At 38.7% G+C, this 21,472-nt stretch overlaps 1 protein-coding gene across 3 annotated transcripts; it reads left to right on the top strand.

The window, feature by feature from the left end:
• Positions 1 to 1,842: 1,842 nt before the first annotated feature.
• Positions 1,843 to 20,925, top strand: LOC131219454 (acyl carrier protein 3, mitochondrial). 3 transcript variants are annotated; one of them, XM_058214592.1, is made up of 4 exons: positions 17,804 to 17,831; positions 18,539 to 18,756; positions 20,529 to 20,724; positions 20,846 to 20,925. In XM_058214592.1, exons 1-3 carry the CDS (start codon positions 17,819 to 17,821, stop codon positions 20,718 to 20,720), a joined length of 423 nt encoding a protein of 140 aa, XP_058070575.1. In that variant the 5' UTR covers positions 17,804 to 17,818; the 3' UTR covers positions 20,721 to 20,724; positions 20,846 to 20,925. The 3 variants fall into 3 exon arrangements, with proteins under 3 accessions (XP_058070576.1, XP_058070575.1, XP_058070574.1); XM_058214593.1 differs by lacking the exon at positions 17,804 to 17,831 and adding an exon at positions 1,843 to 1,909 and having other exon boundaries at positions 20,529 to 20,925; XM_058214591.1 differs by having other exon boundaries at positions 20,529 to 20,925.
• The last annotated feature ends 547 nt before the right edge of the window (positions 20,926 to 21,472 follow it).

The raw sequence follows: 21,472 nt of genomic DNA, 5'->3' as shown, positions 1-21,472 counted from the left end.
TTTTGAGCCCTTGGTCGGGCCCACTTAATCACTGACTAACTGAGAACATTCAAGTGATCTAGCTTAGGCCCATGGTACTAGGCCCGTGCTTGGGGTGTACATCGAGTTGAACTGCTCGACTCGGCTCGAACACTGGCTGACCTCAGCTTGAACTTGGCTCGGCTCGGTCCTTGAGCCTGACTGGCCAGCTCGGCTCGGTTCGGTCAGCAGCTCGGGCCAAGTTCGAGCCAAGTTCACCATTGAGGCATTTCCAAAAACACCTGAACTGCTACTTCAAAAACTCACCGTTTTACAAACAGAGGCAATGGTTTTATAGGTGTTTTATCAAACATCTTTTAAGTAACATAAAAATAAAAAACAAAAAAAGGTATTTGTTTAATGTACATACCTTGCTTAGCACCGGCCAAACCTTCCTTGCCACCGGCCACATTTCGTTGAGTCATTTTATCAAACAGTTGGTGAGCATCATCAATGGCAAAGTAACTGAGTTACCAAACTGGATCGATTTGAGCTGAGTCGAGCTGGGGCCTGCTCGAACTCGGCTCAAAGTCATTTTTGAGCTTAAAAATCAGCTCAACTCGGCTCTAACTCTGCTTCGAACCAAGTCAAATCGAGCTTTTTCAAGTTAAGTCGAGCGAGCTAACCGAGCTAGCCCGTGCTAAGTTAGGGCCCCGAGCCTTCGGTGTTGGGTGTGGTATGGGTGGATCCCTAATCGTAGGGCCCACTTAGATGTATGTGCCTTAAATCTACACCGTTCATCCAATTTGAAAGCTCATTTTAGGTCACGATACCAAAAATGAAGCATATCCAAATCTTAAGTGGATCATACCACCCATCTTTAAAAACTTCATAGGGCCAACCTAATATTTACTTGCCATCCGACCGGTTGGTAAGGTCAAAAAGGCATTGATGAAGAGACCACCACACAAATATCAGCTTGATCCAAAGCTTTTGTGACCCATTAAAAGTTTTTAATGATTGATTACGATTGTTTATTGTATTATGGATTACTTGAGATTTAGATCTGCCTCATTTTTTTAGGATAATACCCTAAAACGAGTTTTCAAAATGGATAATAAGACACATAAATTACAGTGGGCCCCACGGTCAGGGATCCTACCCACCTTGGGTTTGAATGGTTGGAATGCATTGCCATCCCCAACTAGTTCTCTCACGCAACCGTTGCAGGAAACTGGCCTCTGTTTTATTTCTTTATATGAGAGGAACAGATTGGCTACTCCCCCTCCCACTAGCCAATGTGGGCCCTACCATGATGTATGTGTTTCATCCATGCCATCCATCTATATTTCTAGATTATTTTATGATATTAGACCACAAATGAGTTATATCCCAATCTCAATGGACCACATTAAAGGAAACAGTGAATGAATGTTGACCATTAAAACTTTTTGGGGGCTATAAAAGTTTTGGATCAAGCTGATATTTGTTTTTTACCTTCATCTGGTTCTGTATGATCTAATTAACACATTGAATGTGAAATAAACAGTACAGTGGGCCTTAGGAGAATTCTAATGGTGGATATCCAATCACTATTGTTTTCCTGGGGTGTGGTTCACCTGAGATTTATATCCCTCTCATTTTTGGAATGAAGCCCTAAAATGATATGTAAAAATGTACGAATGGAATGGATGAAACACATACATCATGGTGGGCCCACAGAGCACCGACCACCAGCCACACCGCCGTGGCAGGGGGTGTAGCAAATCCGTCTCAAGAGATGGGTCTTTTCTGGTATTGGTTGAGTACCATGCGTACATTTCTTTAGTACATGCGTATGAACCATCGACCTCCGCCAGAGTACCAAAACTTTTCCATCTCGTTCTCAAATGCATCCGCAGTAGGCAGGAGCCCTTACGCGCAGGAAACGCGAGACAGAGAGAGACGTGAGGTAAGCTCGCTTGCCCATTTCTACCCCATTTCTTCTCGTTATTTGCAACAATGCCACCAATCTCTCCTAGGATTCTCACGCCATTATCTGTATTGTTTTCTACTCTTTCGTAATTTCCCTTACGTTTTAACTGCAATTTCAGATATTAGTTTAGGCCGCGTTTGGATACACAAAAGCAACTTGCAATTGCTCATTTTGTAATCGAGAGGGATCGACAAAGGCTAATGGCGTCTCACAGATGCGTCTCTTCCAAGACGAACTTGAAAGGAACGGAATCTCAATTCCGCCGTTCCCATTTCAATAGGGGTCGTTTGGATGCCTGAAAAAGGAAATTTAGTTGTAAATGCTTTTTACCTGAAACCTTTTTAGATGTAAAGTGTCTAGGGTTTGTCCTGTCTGACTTTAATCTGTAAAGTGTTTACAGGTAAACACCTGTTTAACGGGGTATTCACACAAGACAGAGGTTGGAGTGGCAAATCCCTATAAAATCTTCAAAGGACATATAAGCATTATTCAGAGTATCCCCAATATTATCCGTATCTCTAGCCTGGCGATACCCGATAGCACTGGTATTATCAGAAATTCCAGATATCGGCAATGTATCGCTAAGTATCACCATTGTATCGATATCGCCAATATATCACCAATACTTTCGATTGTGTAAATTCCAGGTGTCACTTGTATTGCCAATGTATCGATATCGCCGGTGTATCACCAATATTTTTTACTATGTAAATTCCAATTGTTGCTTGCATCACCAATGTATTTGTGATATTTTGATAATATCGGCAATGTATCGATATCACCAAAAATCTATTTATTAAAAAGAAAAATCACTTATCCTTTTAAAAAAAATTCACTTCAATTTTTTTTTTTTTTTAATGGGCACATGGTTGTAGGCTATGTTCAAATTGTCGATGATCATATCGATAATATCGTGATATTATTGTTATCACAACATGGGCCATCTCGAGACCACGGTCTTTCATTTCCTTTCTAGTTGTCAATGAGTTCTCAGCGAAATATTGTGATGTCGATATTATGAAATATCGATGGAAGGTTGGATGGATTGATGGGATTGATGGGATGGTTGGACTGATTTCTTATGTCAACACATGCTTTTATGCCCCCATTAAATGAAACATATTATGTAGGCATTCTTTTTGCAATTTTTTTATTCTTAATATGTAAATATGTATATTTTAGCATCTACTGAAGTTTCACTGAAAAATTCCATCATTTTCCCCATGTTTCCCCGAATTTCAAGTTATCAGTGATATATTGATATTGTTTCTATATCCCCAGCCAGCGATACTTGTCATGACATTGATACTTTGAACATTACATATAAGGGCTTCATTTAAAATAGATCATTGGGTTGAGCCCATCTCAATAAAACCCTAGGGTTGATCCTTACGCTAAACCAAGCATGAGGTAGGCAACAAAAGTGGGTTCACTGATTCAAATACCATTTTATGAGAAGAAACTATTAAATGTAAACTGTAAACTGTAAAATCCATTGCCCATTAGTTAAGAACTACTATTTGAGGCATACATACAAAAGATAACCTGATTAAAAACTGATCTGAGCCACTCTAATGGTAACAGTGTAAAATGGCTTCAAAATCATTGAGTTCACATAGCATGACCCTATTTAGTTTTTTAATCAAGCTGTTTTTGTATCTTTTCTTCATCCTGGTGAGTTAGACCTTATTAATAGGTTTGATGAAAGCAACACCATATGGTGGCCCCACACACAAACCTATGGCCTGCATCCCATTTCCATTTTTCCGTGTAGTGTGGTCCATATGATTTCTAGCTAAGTTTTGACCTTAATGCTTAACCTAGAGGATAGAACCCGATGAATGGTATGGATTTTATATTTACAATATGATGGGCTCCACACACATAGAGCATAAACGAGTGTGATAAAGGATTCTGTTGCAATTGAGATTGTATACACTTGTTTTTTACGCACCCTTGCCCTTTGTGCCCACAATGTTGTATATGTGAAATCCACTCCATCCATACAACCACTGTACAAATGACAAGGAAAAAAACATGCAATGGGTCACTGGTCTCGAGAGGCAGGGGAGAAGAGAGGGAAGCGGGGAGGGGTCAATAGTCTCCAGTGGAGCACAAAGGGGCCGCTTCTGTGGTGGTAGAGCACGAAGTGGTTGCTAGTCTGCCAGTGGAGCACAAAGGTGTTGCTACTCGTTGGAGGTAGGGAAGAATAGAGGAGTCGTCTGTCGCTAGATGCAAGGAAGAAGAGAGGAGTCATTAATCATTGACCAAAAGTAGAGAACAAGATAGGGTTTGGTTGCCAGAGGTAGGAAAGGAGAGATGAGTCATTAGTCACCCAACTAGAGAGAGAGAGAGAGAGAGAGAGAGAGAGGCCTTGATGTTGCTTCCTTTATAAGCATTTTTCAAATAACTAGTCATTAGGTTGTAATCAGATTATCTGTAACCTGAAACATGTAAAATTGCCAAGTTTCTCTTTGCAATTGAACGTTGCAAAGCCTTACAAGTGGTAAAGGGTTTACAGGTAATTACAAGCATTCAAACCGACCCTGTAATGTCTTTACCTGTAAACCTTTCAATAACTTTCAAAAGTGGATCATATACAAGTAAAGAGATTTCTTTCTACCTAGGAAAAATAGGTTAATGGCTATGGATGTTTACATTAAGAGATAAAAGAAAGAGAACGAAATTAATAGGTGTGCAAAAACTAGGTGGTGGAATTTAAAAGGAGAGAACAATGTTATTTAGAACTAAATTGATGGAAGAAGTAAATTTTATGTGGAATGAGATGGTTGTGTGCAGTAGGAAAGTATCAAAAGATGCCTTCAGAGTATCTAGAGGAAAAAGCCAATCATATAAGAACTTGGTGATAGAATGTTGACATACAAAAAGCTCTTCACCAAAAACTTTCATGTTTTAAAAGCTGGCAAGGGACTAGAAACAATGAAAATTTTGAACAATATAAAAATATTGAAAAGACTACTAAGAAAGTAGTGAGGCTAAACATAAGGCTTAAGATGATCTTTACAATAGATTGGGGACAAGGTAAGGTGAAAAGTTAGCTTCAAACTTACAAAAATGAGCGAGAGAGTATGGGTAAGAACCTAGATCATATTAGATGCGTTAAAAGTGATAACCAGCGGTACTTTAAAAAGACATGAGATCAACAAGAGCTGGAGAGGCCATTTTTAGAACTTGTTAAATGACAACCTAATGCAGGGGCATTTTCACACCGGGCTCGAGTGGGGTTGCCTGTGGGATGCAAGGGCACAATCGGGGTGGGCGGCTCGTGTGAGGCAGGTGGCTCGTGTGAGGCGGTACCCATGTGATGTGGGGCCCATGAGTGGGGTTCAACCGAGGTCCTAACCCATGAAATGTGGCGCTTGGGTTATAAGATAAAAGGATTAATTCGCCATGCTCTATCAGTTCGAGTTTTAGAGCGAGTGGTTAATTGTCCTGCATCAAAGTGGTATTAGAGCGGGAGGTCTCGTGTTCGAGACTCCTCATCGAGGGTAATTAATATAGTGGCATTTTCACACCGGGCTTGAGTGGGGTTGCCTGTGGGATGCAGGGGCACACTCGGGGTGGGCGGCCCGTGTGAGGCGGTACCCATGTGATGCGGGGCCCACAAGGGGGGTTCAACTGCGGTCCTAACCCATGAGATGTGGGGCTTGGGCTATGAGATAAATGGATTAATTCTCCATGCTATATCAGTTCTAGCTTTTAGAGCAAGTGGTTAATTGTCCTGCATCAAAGTGGTATAAGAGTGAGAGGTCTCATGTTTAAGACTCCTCACTAGAGGTGATTAATGCAGGGACATTTTTCACACCGGGCTCGAGTGGGGTTGCCTGTGGGATGCAAGGGCACACTCTGGGTGGCTAGCTCATGTGAGGCGGTACCCATGTGATGTGGGGCCCACGAGGGAGGTTCGGTTGAGGTCCTAACCCATGAGATATGGGACCTGGGCTATGAGATAAAAGGAATTAATTCGCCATGCTCTATCGGTTCGAGCTTTTAGAGAAAGTGGTTAATTGTCCTACATCACAACCACTCTCAGAGCAAGGGAATAGAAGGATCCATAACTTAAATGACGTTGGAGACCATAAATATTTTCATAGGATTAAGATATCTAAAGTGAAAGAAGCATTGAGAAGGATGAGAACAGGAGAGGCCCTCAGACCAGATGGTATGCCAATAGAGGTTTGAAAGTGGATGGAAGATATTATGTTATATTGGTTGACAAGGTTGTTCAACAAGATTTTAAGATTGAAGAAAATGCCAGATGGAGGGAAGAAAATTATCATGGTATGTATTTATAAGAATAAAAGAGACATACAGAGTTGCACCAACTATCATGGGATTAAACTTATGAGCTATACTATGAAACCTTGGCGAGAGTGATTGAGTAAAGCCCAAGTCATGGGACAAATGTATCAAAAAATCTGTTTGGTTTCGTGCCTGGGAGTCACTGAAGCTATTTTTGTACTTAGACAAATTATTTTTTTTTGAAGGCAACAAACTGAAAATTCATTAAAAGGGGAAAAGGATACAAAAGGGGAAGAAAAAGAAAACAGAAACAAGGAAGAAAGAAAGGAGAAACTGCTGAGATAGCAGAAACTACCTATCATCCTAAAAAGGAAAAATCGAAATTTGACAAATCCCCAACATTAACTGCCCATTCCACAACCATCTTCCTAGCCCTAGCCCCCACAGAAGAAATCGACGAAGACTTATCGTTAGAGCATCTATCGTTTCGTTCTGTCCAAATGGCCCACCACATGGCAAGAATAACCATGCGCCAAACAACAGATTTGAGCTTCCCAAAATTAGGCCCATGCCAAGCCGCAAGGAGGTCGGAGGCTGTTTCAGGACTGCACCAGTAGATGGAGAACCTGTTATAAATATCAGTCCATAGCTGATGAAAAGAAGGACAATGGACAAGGAGATGGTCGACAGTTTCTGCCTCCCGCATACAACACACGCATATATTCACTATTTGCATACCCCGTTTAACCAAATTGTCAACCGCGAGAATTCTGTTTCGACCCGCAAGCCACCCAAAGCAAATGAGTTTTGGATGGAGACAATTGATGGAGAAATATAGAAAGAGAGGAGAAAGGATCTCTACATGGTCTTTATTGACTTAGAGAAAGCATATGATAGGATCATTAGAGAGTTAATCCAGTAAGTGTTGGGAAAGAAAGGAGTTTCAAGAGGATATATTGACATGATTAAGAATATGTAGGAGGGAGTTGTAACAAATGTGAGGACCACTAGTGAACAGACAAATGAGTTCCTAATTATTGTAGGCTTGCACCAAGGGTTGACATTGAGCTTGTATCCTTTCGCATTGGTTATGGAAGAGCAGCGAGGCATGTGCTAGAAGAAATCGCATAGTATATGTTGTTTGCAGATGACATAGTTTTGATTGACAAGATGAGGGACAACGTAAACACAAAGCTAGATTTATGGAGGGATGCTTGATTTTAAAATAGTTGGGCTAAAACAAAGTATTTAGAAGTTCAATTTTAGTAACAATTGGAGTAAAAACGAGGAATTAGTTAAGATTGTCGTCCAAGAAGTTTCCTGAAATGGCCACTTCAGATATTTTAGGTTGATAATTCATGAGAGTGGAGAGATTGAAAGGATATTGCCCATAGAATTCAAGCTGGGTGGAAGAAATGGAGATGTGCCTCTAAAATTTTATGTGATCATCGTGTACCAGTCAAACTAGAAGGGAAATTTTATATGATAGCTATAAGACCACCCATGCTTTATTGCATAGAATGCTGGGCAATTAAGGAATAACATGTTCATAAGATGAATGTAGCTAAATGAGGATGTTGAGATGGATGAGTGGCAAGACAAGGAAGAGCAGAATTAGAAATGAATTAAATCGAGGGAACTTTGGAGTGGCACTAATAGTTAATAAGATGAGGGAAAGTAGACTTTGATGGTTTGGTCAAGTGCAACGGATGCCAAGAACCGCTCCAATTAGGAGTGAGTTGGTACAAGTCGAAGGCTCTAAAAGGGCAAGGGGAAGGCCCAAAAGAACATGGATGAAGTTACTAAGAAAAGGCTTGATGACCTATTGTCTAACTGTCACTTAAGGTTTGGCCCTTAATAGAGTGGAACGGTGGAACATGATTCATGCAGCCGACCCCAATTAACTGGGATAAGGCGTGGATGATGATGATCATGCAACATCTCTATTTGAGAAAGTCCAAGATTTTTATTTTAGGTATTCATTTCATACCTTGCCATCATTGAGAGATTAACATATTCGAGGTGCCATGGTGACCCCAAAATCAGTGTGATGTAATCCAAGTGCCGAATGTATTTGTAACGCGAACATTATAATGCTATCAAATAGTTACTGATAATTTAATCCACTTTAAAACTATTTAGTTGAAACTTTTGAGCAGAAAGCATGGTATTAAAAGACGGTTATGTTACTCTCGTTACATAACATGACAGTGGTGCCCATTACACGGTATGGGGCCGTAATGCCTGATTTGAAGAAAAAGAAAGGCCCATAGAGGGCCTATAATGGTCGTTATGTTACAGGCCAATATGGGGCCACAAAAGCCGATATATGTCTTCCTTTAAAAAAAAAAAATTTGATTGTTACAAGGGCAAAGGGGTCATAGATTAACCTACACTAATTGTTGGTGATCATTCCTTTTGGTATTGTTTTAGCGTACTTCTTTCTAAAAGAATGGGGCATGTTTCTTATACCTTTATGAATATGTCTAAACACTAGCTCATATGCTTTAGGTGATAAGTCCTCATTATCTGGACATGATCACCACAACCCAATTTATTTTTTGGGATGAAATGAATTTTCAAGTTTGAGAGGATAGTCGTTTAATATTTGAGACATAATTGGATTTGGATTCCAAGCCTAGTTAAAGAAGAAGCATTGATGTCAAGTAGGTAGATGGTCGTACATCTTCAAATCAATCATAAGGATTCCTATTTTGAATATGATGGTCAAAACAGGATCCCTCCCTAAATAGTTGGGACAAGGCTATGATGATGATAACTTTATGAATAAATGTTTATTTAATAATTTATATTTTGTTATATAATTGTATGTCTCATGCTATCATATCAGGTTTTTTAACACCTCATGTCTATGTTGAAGCACTGCTGTGTGTCCTTGTCTAAATTACATATGTATGAACAGTATTTATAGCTTTTTATAAATGAGAAATTCCATTGCAAGACTATTTGCTAGAGTATTAGCCTCTTTGAGGATGTCCATGAAAGAGGCATTCATAACTATTAGGCAGGATCACATCTATTTGAGAATGTTCCCCAAACATCAAGGGCCAGCACAGCTGCACTCCTATTCTACCAGAAAGTCGCTCTTGGAGTCCCCCTCCAATAACCTACTTTTGAGGAGATAGAAATCAAGCTAATCCCTTTGGGCATGTCCATGAAAGAGGCATTCATAACTATTAGGCAGGATCACTTCAATTTGAGAATGTTCCCCAAACATCAAGGGCCAGCACAGTTGCACTCCTATTCTACCAGAAAGTCACTCTTGAAGGTTCCCCCTCTAATACCCTACTTTGAGGAGATAGAAATCAAGCTAATCCCTTATAGAAGAGCCATGGTTTCTAATTGAACCTCCAGTTAGGCAGGAAAACACCAGTTGGACTTCATCATTTCCTATGCCACTACTCCCAAGGCCAGTCTGACCTGGTTTGCCAAGAGAACCGTCAGAGTCATATTTTTAGAACTCATTGCTCACTTTAGTTTTAATAATTATGGAATTGTTCAACGAATCTAACCTTCTTTGGATGATACATTATTCACTGTCTTCTCCTAGGCAAAATGATTTCAGATGGTAGTGAGCAATTGGATTTTGTCACGCCCCAAAATTTGAGTACAGAGTGTGAACCCTCAGACCCGAGTTTCAAGTCGTAACTCGTACACAAAATGTACTAACCTCATTCCATTATACGATTATTCAAAAGCAAAATTAATATTCATTTCTACATTCCAACTAGATCTATTTACAATCATTCACACAATGATTTAATCATCAACATTTGTCCATTCTTAACATCCATAAACATTCAATCAACATAAATTTGTCATCATTCATCAGTCAATACAGTCTATCAATGAATATTTGCTACAGACCTAGAGCAATTCAATTAAATAAAATAAATCAAATGCTTTAATCTTACAACTAATCAGATTATCCTAACATATAAAATTAAATAATTAAATAATTAGAAATCGTCCAAATGTGATCAGTTCCTCTTCTGACAGGTACGACTACGTCTCACATGTGTTGTGCACCAGTTCAACCACAGCTTCTTGTTCCTGCGCCAACTCATCAACTAATTGCTAATCTGTACGGTTTTACATCAATAAAGGGTAAGCTGGTCAGGCCTAGTGAGAATTCCCGACATGGTTTCTTATATCAAATTATAATAAAATGCTAATAATCATACACAATATAATTTTAGAAAGAAAATGCAAATATTATGCAATGCATCAATGCATCAAGTGGGAATCCGTCCACTTGCCTGAGTTGGAAACCCATCAACTCGCTCTGCCCCTTGGCAGGCTTCTACCATTTGGTAAGCATAGGCAAGGCCTGCATCTACTCCTTGAGTAGCCTTCCATTAGTATAGCGGGCTTTTGGTAACGATTCTACCAGGTATACCATTTAGGGAGGTCCCCCATGAATTCAGCATGTGTTGTGCATGCAATTGATAGATGCACAAGCATATGAAGGAATCATGAATCATGTATTGCATAGATCATTTGGATTATCATATTTGAATCAACATAGTACCATATTATCCAGTATATCATTCAATTCATGTCCAGTTATTAATTCAACATATAAGTTGCATTAATACAGTAATTCAAATAATTGATTATACCACATTAATCAAATCAAATCATTATTATTATATTAATACAAAAATCACATATTTATCTAAATTAATTAAGAGTACATGACAATTATATAAGGGTGAGCATACAACATATCAAACAATCCATCTATTTTAACTTGATGGATGAGAAACACATCGGGATCACTCACATTAATGCGATGAAGATGATTCCGTGAACCAACGGTTTGAATTGAATTAGTATTTTCTAAAATCACATAAATAAGAATTATTTTTAATCTTATAATTTCACATAATGAATCAACATATGATTCATTATCTATCATTTCTTCAAATCGATGCAGCCCATCCAATGGTCCGATCGGTCTGGAATTTAATATTTTAATTTATTTTAATCTTAAGAATCTAATGAATGGTGATGATTTAGTCACATATTTTAGATTACGTCATATAATTCTCTGTACCGAGTTGTAGCTTGCGCGGAGAATTACTCTTCTAGTATTTATTCAATTTTGTTAGATTAAGAAAGAAAATTGGAAGATCTATGATTAGTAAGGTCAATTGAGGTGTCGAATTTATTTGATTCTTAAAAATATTACATAATTAAGTCTTAGAACACCCATGAACAGTACAGATCATACCGATCGTTGTCCATCATAGAAAAATCTCACCTTCTGCACATCAGCCTTAAAGTCATGCGCATCAGTGTACCTTTCCACATGAATGAATTAAACCTACACAATGGATGTTTGATTGATCCAATCCGTCCAATGTGTAGATCATGCCAAATTAACTATTTCATAAAGAAAACAAAGGAAAACGAAAATACACTTAACCAGAATAGACAAATTCCAAAAATCCTCCTTCCCATTTTCCCTTTCGTTTTTTTTTTTTTTCTATGAGTTTTCTTTGGTTCTTTTAGTTTTGATAAGACTCTCGCTCTCTTACGTTCCCTTTTTAAGAAAGAAGATTTGTTGGGAGACTACGAGATTCGAAGAAAATTTTGAATAAAGAGAGATAAGAGGAAGGATGATGAGATCGATAGATCCCTTTCGTATTCAAAATTAAATTTAAAAATTTTAAATTTAAATTTTATTAACAAAAATTGCGGGCGTTACATTCTACCCCCCTTAAAATAAAATCTCGTCCTCGAGATTTGAAAACTAATATCTCAAAAAAATAAAAAATTCCATTTCTAATGATGTTAGTCACGCTAATGTTATTAATAGCTATAGACACTGGATTGGTCTCCTAATTTTTTTTTTTGTAATGAATTTATAAGTATGTAAAATTTTGTCAAAAACTGATGTCTACAGAAGATTCGAAAATTCGAACAGTGAGGATTGTCTAGAAACAAACGATGAGTTATAAAAATAAAAATAAAAACTTTTAAATTCGATTTATCAATATGCGATATGGCCTTTGAATCACCTCAATTGGACCCGTACTTAATTACTTATGAGTTTCCAAAATCAAGTGATTTCCATTATCTAGAAAAATTGTGAGGAGCAAAAATTCTTAAAATTATTATAGGGTCCAAGTTCACATTTTAAAATTCCGTAAATAACATTGTGTCTGTCAGTTCGAATTTGAAATTTTCCTTTAGTCACGTCGAGAGATACAACACTTTGATCTTTAATCGCTATGATGTGTGGAACTTAGAAACCCAAATGTAACGCCCGCAATTTTTGTTAATAAAATTTAAATTTAAAATTTTTAATTTTAATTTTGAGTGGGAAAGAGATCCACCGGTCTCATCATCCTTCATCTTATCTTTTTTTATTCAAAACTTTCCTCGTATCTTGTAGTCTCCCAATGAACTCTCTTTCTTAAAAATGGAACGTAAGAAAACGAGAGCCCTATCAAAACTAAAAGAACCAAAGAAAAACTCGTAGAAAAAAAAAACACAAAAGGGAAAGTGGGAAGGAGGATTTTTGGAATTTGTCTATTAAGGTTAACGTAATGTTTTTTTTTTCTTTGTTTTCTTTATGTATTAATTAATTTGGCATTGATCTATACATTGGATGGATTAGATCAATCAAATATCCATTGTGTAGGTTTAATTTATCCATGCTAAAAGGTACATTAATGCGCATGCTTTAGGACTGATGTGCAGAATGTTGAATTTTTCCATGATGGACAGCGATCGGTATGATCTGTACAGTTCATGAGTGTTCTAAGACTTAATTATGTAATATTTTTAAGAATCAGACAAATTCGACACCTCAATTGATCGTACTGATGATAGATCTACCAATTTTCTTCCTTAATCCAACGAAATTGAATAAATACCGGAGGAGTAATTCTCTGCGCAAGCTACAACTTGGCATAGAGAATTATATGACATAATCTGAAATATGTTATTAAATTATTACCATTCATTAGATTCTTAAGATTAAAATAAATTAAAATCTTAAATTTCAGACCGATCGGACCATTGGATGGGCTGCATTGATTTGAAGAAATGATAAATAATGAATCATATGTTGATTCATTATGTGAAATTATAAGATTAAAAATAATTCTTATTTATGCGATTTTAGAAAATATTAATTCAATTCAGACTGTTGGTTCACAGAATCATCTCCACCGCATCAAGGTGAGTGATCTCGATGTGTTTTCCGTCCTTCAAGTTAAAATAGATGGATTGTTTGATATGTTATATGCTCACCCTTACATAATTGTCATGTACTCTTAATTAATTTAGATGAATGTGTGATTTCTATGTTAATATAATAATAATGATTTGATTTGATTAATGTGGTATAATCAATTATTTGAATTATTGTATTAATGCAACTTATATGTTGAATTAATAACTGGACATGAATTGAATGATATACCGGATAATATGGTACTATGTTGATTCAAATATGATAATCGAAATGATCTATGCAATACATGATTTCTTCATATGCTTGTGCATCTATCAATTGAATGCACAACACGAGCTGAATTCCTGGGGGACCTCCCTGGATGGTATGCCTAGTAGAATCGTCACCAGAAGCCAACTATACTAGTGGAAGCTTACTCAAGGAGTAGATGCGGGCCTTGCCTATGCCTACCAATGGGAAAAGCCTGCCAATGGGCAGATGTGGATTGACGGCTTGCAACTCAGGCAAGTGGACGGATTCCCACTTGATGCATTCGTGCATTGTATAATATTTGCATTTGTTTTCTAAAATTATAGTGTATGATTATTGGCATTCTATTATAATTTGATGTAAAGAACCATATCGGGAATTATCACTAGGCCTAGCCAACTTACCCTTTATTGATGTAAACCGTTCAGATTAGCAATTAGCTGATGAGTTGGTGCAGGAACAAGAAGTTGTGGTTGAACTGGTGCACGACACATATGAGACGTAGTCATACCTATTAGAAGAGGAACTGACCGCATTTGGATCATTCCTAATTATTTAATTAGAATTTTATATGTTAGGATAATTTGATTAGTTGTAAGATTTTAAGCATTTGATTGATTTTATTTAATTGAATTGCTCTAGGTTTGTAGCAAGTATTCATTGGTAGGCTGTATTGACTGATGAATGATGGCAAATTTATGCTGATTGAATGTTTATAAATGTTGAGAATGAACAAATGTTGATTATTAAATCATCGTGTAAATGATTATGAATGGACTTAGTTGGAATGTAGAAATGAATATTAATTTTGCCTCTGAATAATCGTATAATGGAATGAAGTTAGTACACTATGTGTACGAGTTACGACTCGAAACTCGGGTCTAAGGGTGCACGCTCTGTATTCGAATTTCAAGGCGTGACAGATTTCCTCAAAACAAGGCAAAGCCACTTTAAAAATTATCTCTGTTATATACTCTTGGACACCATTTTCAATATCTTGGGTTGATAATTTTAGAGAGCAGAGAGATCAAGAAGGATGCTATTCATAGAATTCAAGCTAGGTAGAAGAACTGGAGATGTGCCTCTGAAGTTTATGTGATTGCTGTGTAACTGAAGCAAAAATTTCAAAGGATAGCTATAAGAGCTGCCATGCTTTGTGCAAGAGAATGTTGGGCAGTTAAGGAACAACATGCTCATAGAATGAGCATAGCTGAAATGAGGAAGTTGAGATGGATGAGGTGGCAAGATGAGAAAGGATAGAATTAAAATTGAATGCATTCGCATGAACTTAGGAGTAGCACCAATGGGTAATAACATGAGGGAAAGTAGACTTGATGGTCTGGACACGGGTGACGGAGACCAAGAACTGCACTAGTCAGGAGTGAGCTGGTCCAAGTTGAAGACTCTAAAAGGGCAAGGGGAAGGCCCAAAAGGACGTGGGTGGAGTTAGAAAAAACTTGAGGACTGATGGTCTAACCGAGGATGTGGTCCGTGATGGAGTGGAATGGCAAAGCAGGATCCTTGTAGCTGACCCCAATTAGTTGGGTATGGCTTAGATGGTGATCGGTGTACTGTTGGACAAAGATTTCAATCAATGGCGGAAACAAACTTCAAGAGAAGGGAGGTACCCAATGTCTGCATTTGGAAACAGACACTTGTAAAGCTTGGGACTAATCAAGTGCAAGTTCTCATCAAGAATCTTGTTTTGATACTGTAATCATTGACAACATAAACTCCAACCGATCAGCAAGTGATTAGAGAGGTGGGCTGCATCAAATCATTTTCACTTTACCTATGTAAGTGAGTTCTTCAAATCCCTCTGGGCACCCACATTGGATATGACACAACATGGGCATGGCTAATGACATGGCTCTGCCACATAAATGAAACGTAAGGGAATATTTTATAAGACGGTTATTCGGCAGGCTATGCTGTGTGGGGCGGAGTGTTGAGTAGGGGCATTGCAACAAAGATTTACGAGGTCAGTTCGCACCTATACTTCACACATACCTGTACCTAAATCACTTGGATTCGACAGAATTTACCTAATTTCTTTGTACAATCAAAAGCTTGATCAACTGCATTTCAGTTTGCAACTGAATAGAATAAAAATACTCCCAGCAAACAATCTGAGCCAAGTTCTAGTGTAAAACAAAAGCATATCATTGTAGATATGGGTTCAGTGCTGCAAAGGGAGCAATCACATCATCCTTAGATGAAAGGGTCTATGCTTGATCTTTGGAAATTTCTTCATTAAGCAGAGAGAATTTATTGAAATTGCTAATTCTGCATTACTAGCTAAACTTAAAATCTTTTCTACCTTCACTTTAGGTGGGTTTTCGGTACAAATGTTAATCAGACTTTCCGCTTCTGCCAGTGAAAAGGAACTGTCTTGAACTCCTTTTCTTCATGAGTTGGGTCAATGTCTTGTCTTTGCAGTTCAGTCTTGCCTTATTTGGCAAAGGAGCACGAAACCTTATTGAAATTTTCTTTTTGTTTTTTTTTTAAAAAACTTTTTATATATAGAAATAGCTTTACCAGTCAAAGAAGAATTCTTAGAACACAGTTGCATATTGTCACTTGTCAAAAGGGAATCCTTCACGTGATGATTTTTCCTTGTGGACACGGACTCTTTTATGCCTTTCATCCAAAACATTTCTGTCCTGGTATTTCCAGACCGAAGATGAAAACCAAGAATAGTTTAAGTAGACTGCCTCTAGAGCAAGGTATTCTGTGATGGTAATGGCTGGCTGTATGACCTATAAAATTGGGCCATAAAAGCTGTTATGGCCCTGTAATGGGTTTTTTTTTTCCCCCTTTTAATTTCAAAGGAAAAAATGTATTGGCTCTGTATCGTCCTGTAACGGCCTTTACAGGCTTCTTTTTTTCTTTTTCTTTTTCTTTTTTTCAAAATCAGGTTTTACAGCCCTGTATCCCTTAACAGGTGTCACTGTTACCATTATGTAATGGCTGTTACAGCCATTATGTAACCATTTTTTAATACCTTACCCTAGAGGGTGGTGAGAGTATTTCCAATATCGATCCAAGGGTGTGCTTAGCTGTTCATATTTTCACAAGTCCAATAGGATGCAGTATCATTGAATCATGATTGAGGCAGGATCCTCTTGTTCTTATGTTAACCACGGGGTAGAAAAAGCACCCTTAATCGAGGTTGTGTTTTCTGTGCCACCCCAAACAGCAAGTACATTTAAGTGCACTGCAGAAGCCTTCAAGCCATTATTTGAAGAAAAGAATCTGCATCACGAGATCAGCAATATTGTTTGCAATTAGTGCCTGCTGGTTCTTTTGATTTTTGCCATCCACCTGCTTGGAGCACAGTTGCTTTGACTGTGGTTTAACAGATGAAAGTTGAAACTGACTCTTTTTGTTAAGTCTTGATGCAACTTGCTCACATTTTTGAGTTTGGTCACAGCACTTCCGTCAATCTAAGTATGTTTCATTCGACCATCTTTGTTTCTTCCACATCTACAAGGTTTGCAGTCCTAGTTGCATGCAAAGGGAACATGTTTTGGCTTTCGAAAAACCATTTAATTCTCTATCTGTGTTGTGTTCTCTGTTCCCTCTCCATGGTTAATATTATTAGAATTCAATCCTCTCCCAAATAAAACCAGCAATTCGTATCCACAAAATCTAACTGGAGCATTGCATGCTAATTTGCTTTATTCTACACAATCAACTTGGGTATTTGACACAACTGTCCATGATCTGAGACCACCCTTCTGGTTGGTTCCACCTTGGATGGACCATCATTTGCAGATTGCATGGATTGGATGTTCCTATCCATCTGATTAGTGGACCCTTTCTGTTCAATGCTGACAGGCACCAATGTTCTTCTCTGCATCCCTTTGTCAGTAGCGGATCATGTGGTTAAGATTTTTTTGTCAGTAAGCTTTTTCTAACATACGTGATCCACCGGGGACCCACCTGATGAACAATGCAAATGATGAAACAGTTTGCTGACTATTGTCGGATTTCACTTCTTTTTTTTTTGGGTGTTGGGGCGGTTTCTCGGCAACTCCTTTGGGATCAATTTGAGTCATGACTCGCATGAATAAGCGGCGAATCAGGGGGTGACTCGTGGTACCGACCTGTACCAGTTCCAGACGTAGAGGCAATCCACAATGAGGAGTCCAAGTTGAGTGTTGCGCACTAATTTAGTTTATGCCGCACACTCAAAATGGCCTTTGGCACAGCAGTCCATGATCTGTACCACTCACTCAATTGCTCCCACCTTGAGTGGACCACTCTTTGCAGATTGCTTGGATTGGATGTTTGATTGGTGGACCCTTTCCTGTTCAATGCTAACAGTCCCCAATGTTCTTCTGTACGTCCATTTGTAGGTAGTGGGTCATGTGGTTAAGATTGTTTTGTCAGTAAGCTTTTTCTGCCATGGCCAATCCACCGTGGGACCTGCCCAATGAACAGTTTGAATCATGAACCAGTGTGCTGACTTGTGTTGGAGGCCACAATCATGGTTCTTTTTAACTCAGCAACTTTGGGTTTGAGTTGAGTCGCGACTTTCTTGAGTTGGGGGTGACTCGAGGTACAAACCCATACCAGTCCCCGCCGAGTCCGATTTGACACAGACAAGTGGTAGAATCATTCAAATTGGAGAGGGTAGCCCTATCAATTTTTATTTTGAGCCCCAGGCAAAGGGAAGCCTATCGGAAATTGTCTCCCTTTAACCTGTTTCTGCTTGAAATGACTCAGGTAGTGGGATGTTTTGGAGAGAAACAAACACCCAATTTATTCAGTTTCAAAACCTTTCTGACAATAAATCTGACTGTCCACACAAGCCCTCACTTTTCTTATGTTCTGATTATTTGGCATTGGTGTTTCAGTCGCTACAGCTTCTCGGAACATGCAATCTGTAAGAAAGGCTATTCTAAGGCACGTAAGTGTTACGAACAGTGCACGGCCATGGTCAATCACCAAAGCTGGCCCATCACTTGGCGGAACAATGCGTCAGATGTGCACATCAGCATGTACCAGCTCTGATCATCTAATGGCTCGAGTAATTGGGATGGTCAAGAAATATGATAGGATTGATTCGGGCAAGGTAATCGCATCTCCTTCCAGCGTGTTATGGACTTTATTTATATTTACCCATTCATTATCCACGAGGAACATGGTTTTAAGACTCAATTGAGTCAGGTGCAACTTGGATTAGTTGTCTCAGATTCAGCACTACCCAATCCAGCTCAATACCCCAACTCGGGCAAGTTGCAACTTGACTCGAGACTGAACGAATCGATCCAAGTCTAAAAACCATGATGAAGAAGGGAGGATTTTTATGTGGAAACATTTTGTATTGGGAGTGTGGGCATGCATGCATGCACATGTGGACTTGTGTATATGAGTCTGCAAAGCATTTTGTACGTGAGCATGCATTTCATGTAGGCAGGACTAAGCACGCCTGTTACTCGTTTTCTTCATGTCTGAGTCATGTGCATCTCTTCATGTATGGGAGAGTATGCATGATTTTGTAATGCTAGTAGAAGGACAGACAAAAAAGTCCAGTCGCCCAGTATGCAACTGAGAGGAGTGCTACTTGCAGACATGCATCTGCGGTCATCAATCACAGGTATCCCACGTGTATCGAAATAGCAGAAGTGCATGACATCCGGGCCCATTCAGGCAGCCCCATCAAGTACAAGATCAAGTGCGTAATCACGTTGATCCGCTCATCTGGTGGACCACACATGTACACAAAAATGGATGGTCAATAAAATGATAGCAGCCGACATTCAATGCTCATGTGGGCCCCACCTGATGAGTAGTGTGGGTGTTACAGAAAGCTTCATAAAGTGCTTCTTTAGGAGTTAAACTTGCATTCGTTAGAGAAAAAAAGTATCTCTTGTTTTTCATTCACATGCCCATAAGAATGAATGCTATGATTTGCATTTCAAACAGGCATGGATACAACATCTATAGGATAAACTTTCATCTTGATACTTATTTTGGGTTTTCATATTATATCTGTGATTCCTCTAGTTTTGTAATTCAATACACAAATCAATTGGTTCCATCAGGCTAGCTATATGCTGTGTAGTATCAACTATTTCCACAGATGGTGGGTAGATATCTTGAGCGGTTACGTATCAAATGGATGCGTCACAAGTTCCATACAGATGACTTCTCGATATTGCCTATGCTTGACGATTGTAGATTTTTGTTTGCGAGCCGCATTCCTCTTCAATAACACCATCTTTTTTCACCAACTACTGGTGTCCACTTTAAGGGAGTTCGAATTCTAAAGCTGATGGAACCATAGTTCTAAAACTCACCGATTCAACCAGAAACTTGACCGAGTCAACTCAACTAGGCCAGCTTTTGAGCTGAGTCTCTGAGAAACTCAGTATTGGGCCTGACTCCTCTTTGATCAGAGAGAATTGTTGAGTCAACTCGATGGCTTCAGTCGGCACGACACTAACTCAGTGTGACTTGAACCAAGTCACTCGCAAATTGCAGGATTCTATTAAAAATGATTATTGCTAGGAGCAACATTCAAAACCCCAACATGAACCAGGGAAGCAACAACCTTTAACCAGTGAGATATCAACAATGTTGTTGCTTCAAGGTTTATATTACTTATACATGATCTAACTATTTTAAATATCTGTTAGCAATCCTAATATTCTCAATTTATAATAATTAAACTATCGAGTCAAGTTGGGTTAGGTCTTCGAGTCAACCCGACCCGGCTGAACATCGAGCTTTGGGTCAGGTCTTCGAGTCAACCCGAACTGTCTGAACATCAATTCAAGTTTTTGGGTTTTTAAACCATGGATGAAATGACTGGCTCTGATTCCATTTTTTGGCTTTTAACAGGTTACTGAAACAGCAGATTTCCAGAAGGACTTGTGCCTGGATAGCTTAGATAGGGTGGAGCTTGTTATGGCCATTGAGCAGGAATTCAACATTGAGATTCCCGATGATAAAGCAGACAAGTTTACATGTTGTGCCGATGTGGTTAAATACATAATGTCAGAAGCTGACCAAAAAATTGCAGAGAATTCCTGATCAGGTGATTTCCGGACCCAAATGACTATGTTTTCGATAGGTTTCATGATATATACAATTTCCCAGAAAGAGCTCATTTGGGCTAATGTCAAATTGTCACTCCCATGTGGTTTTTGAGAACCCAGGTAAAAGAGGAAGGTTGGTGTCTGGTGGGCCACCAATAGTAAAACATTTGTCAATCTACCATTCAAAAAGCAACCTCAAATCATGGCTTAAGACTCAATTAATCTGATACAATTCATCTGGGTCAACTCGGATTTGGTGGTGTCCGATCCAGTTCGATTCCGCGAGTCACATCTGATTTGGGCTAATCCCAACTCAACTCAGGGCCAAACTAGTCAATCCAAGTCTCTGAGTCGTAAAACTGCATCCCAAATCAGCGGGAAAGGCTCTGGGCATGTTTGGATGCCACCCATTTTTCGTTTCTCATTAAATCTGTGAAGACTGGCATTTGTTTTGCATTAAACATGAGCTTGGCCAGGTGGGGATTGACCGTCGCTCGCACACGTTTTCAAATGGGCCATGTGTTTGAAAATCCGAACTGTTATAAAACTCAACATCACAGAAAACCCATTCAGCTGAAATTCCAGGCACATTGGACACCTGAGCTGGCCACAATCTTAAGCTCCAATCCATCGGTTGGTATGCTTTAGAAAAAAAGAAAAAGAAAATTGCAATCAAATTCTATTCCCAGTGGCACCCAAACATGCCCTAGGATAATGATGATGATATATGATTTTGAGAATGCTCAA

This window comes from Magnolia sinica, chromosome 11 (assembly GCF_029962835.1).
Source record: "Magnolia sinica isolate HGM2019 chromosome 11, MsV1, whole genome shotgun sequence".
Classification (NCBI taxonomy): domain Eukaryota; kingdom Viridiplantae; phylum Streptophyta; class Magnoliopsida; order Magnoliales; family Magnoliaceae; genus Magnolia; species Magnolia sinica.
This window is presented reverse-complemented; position numbering and strand designations above follow the sequence as displayed.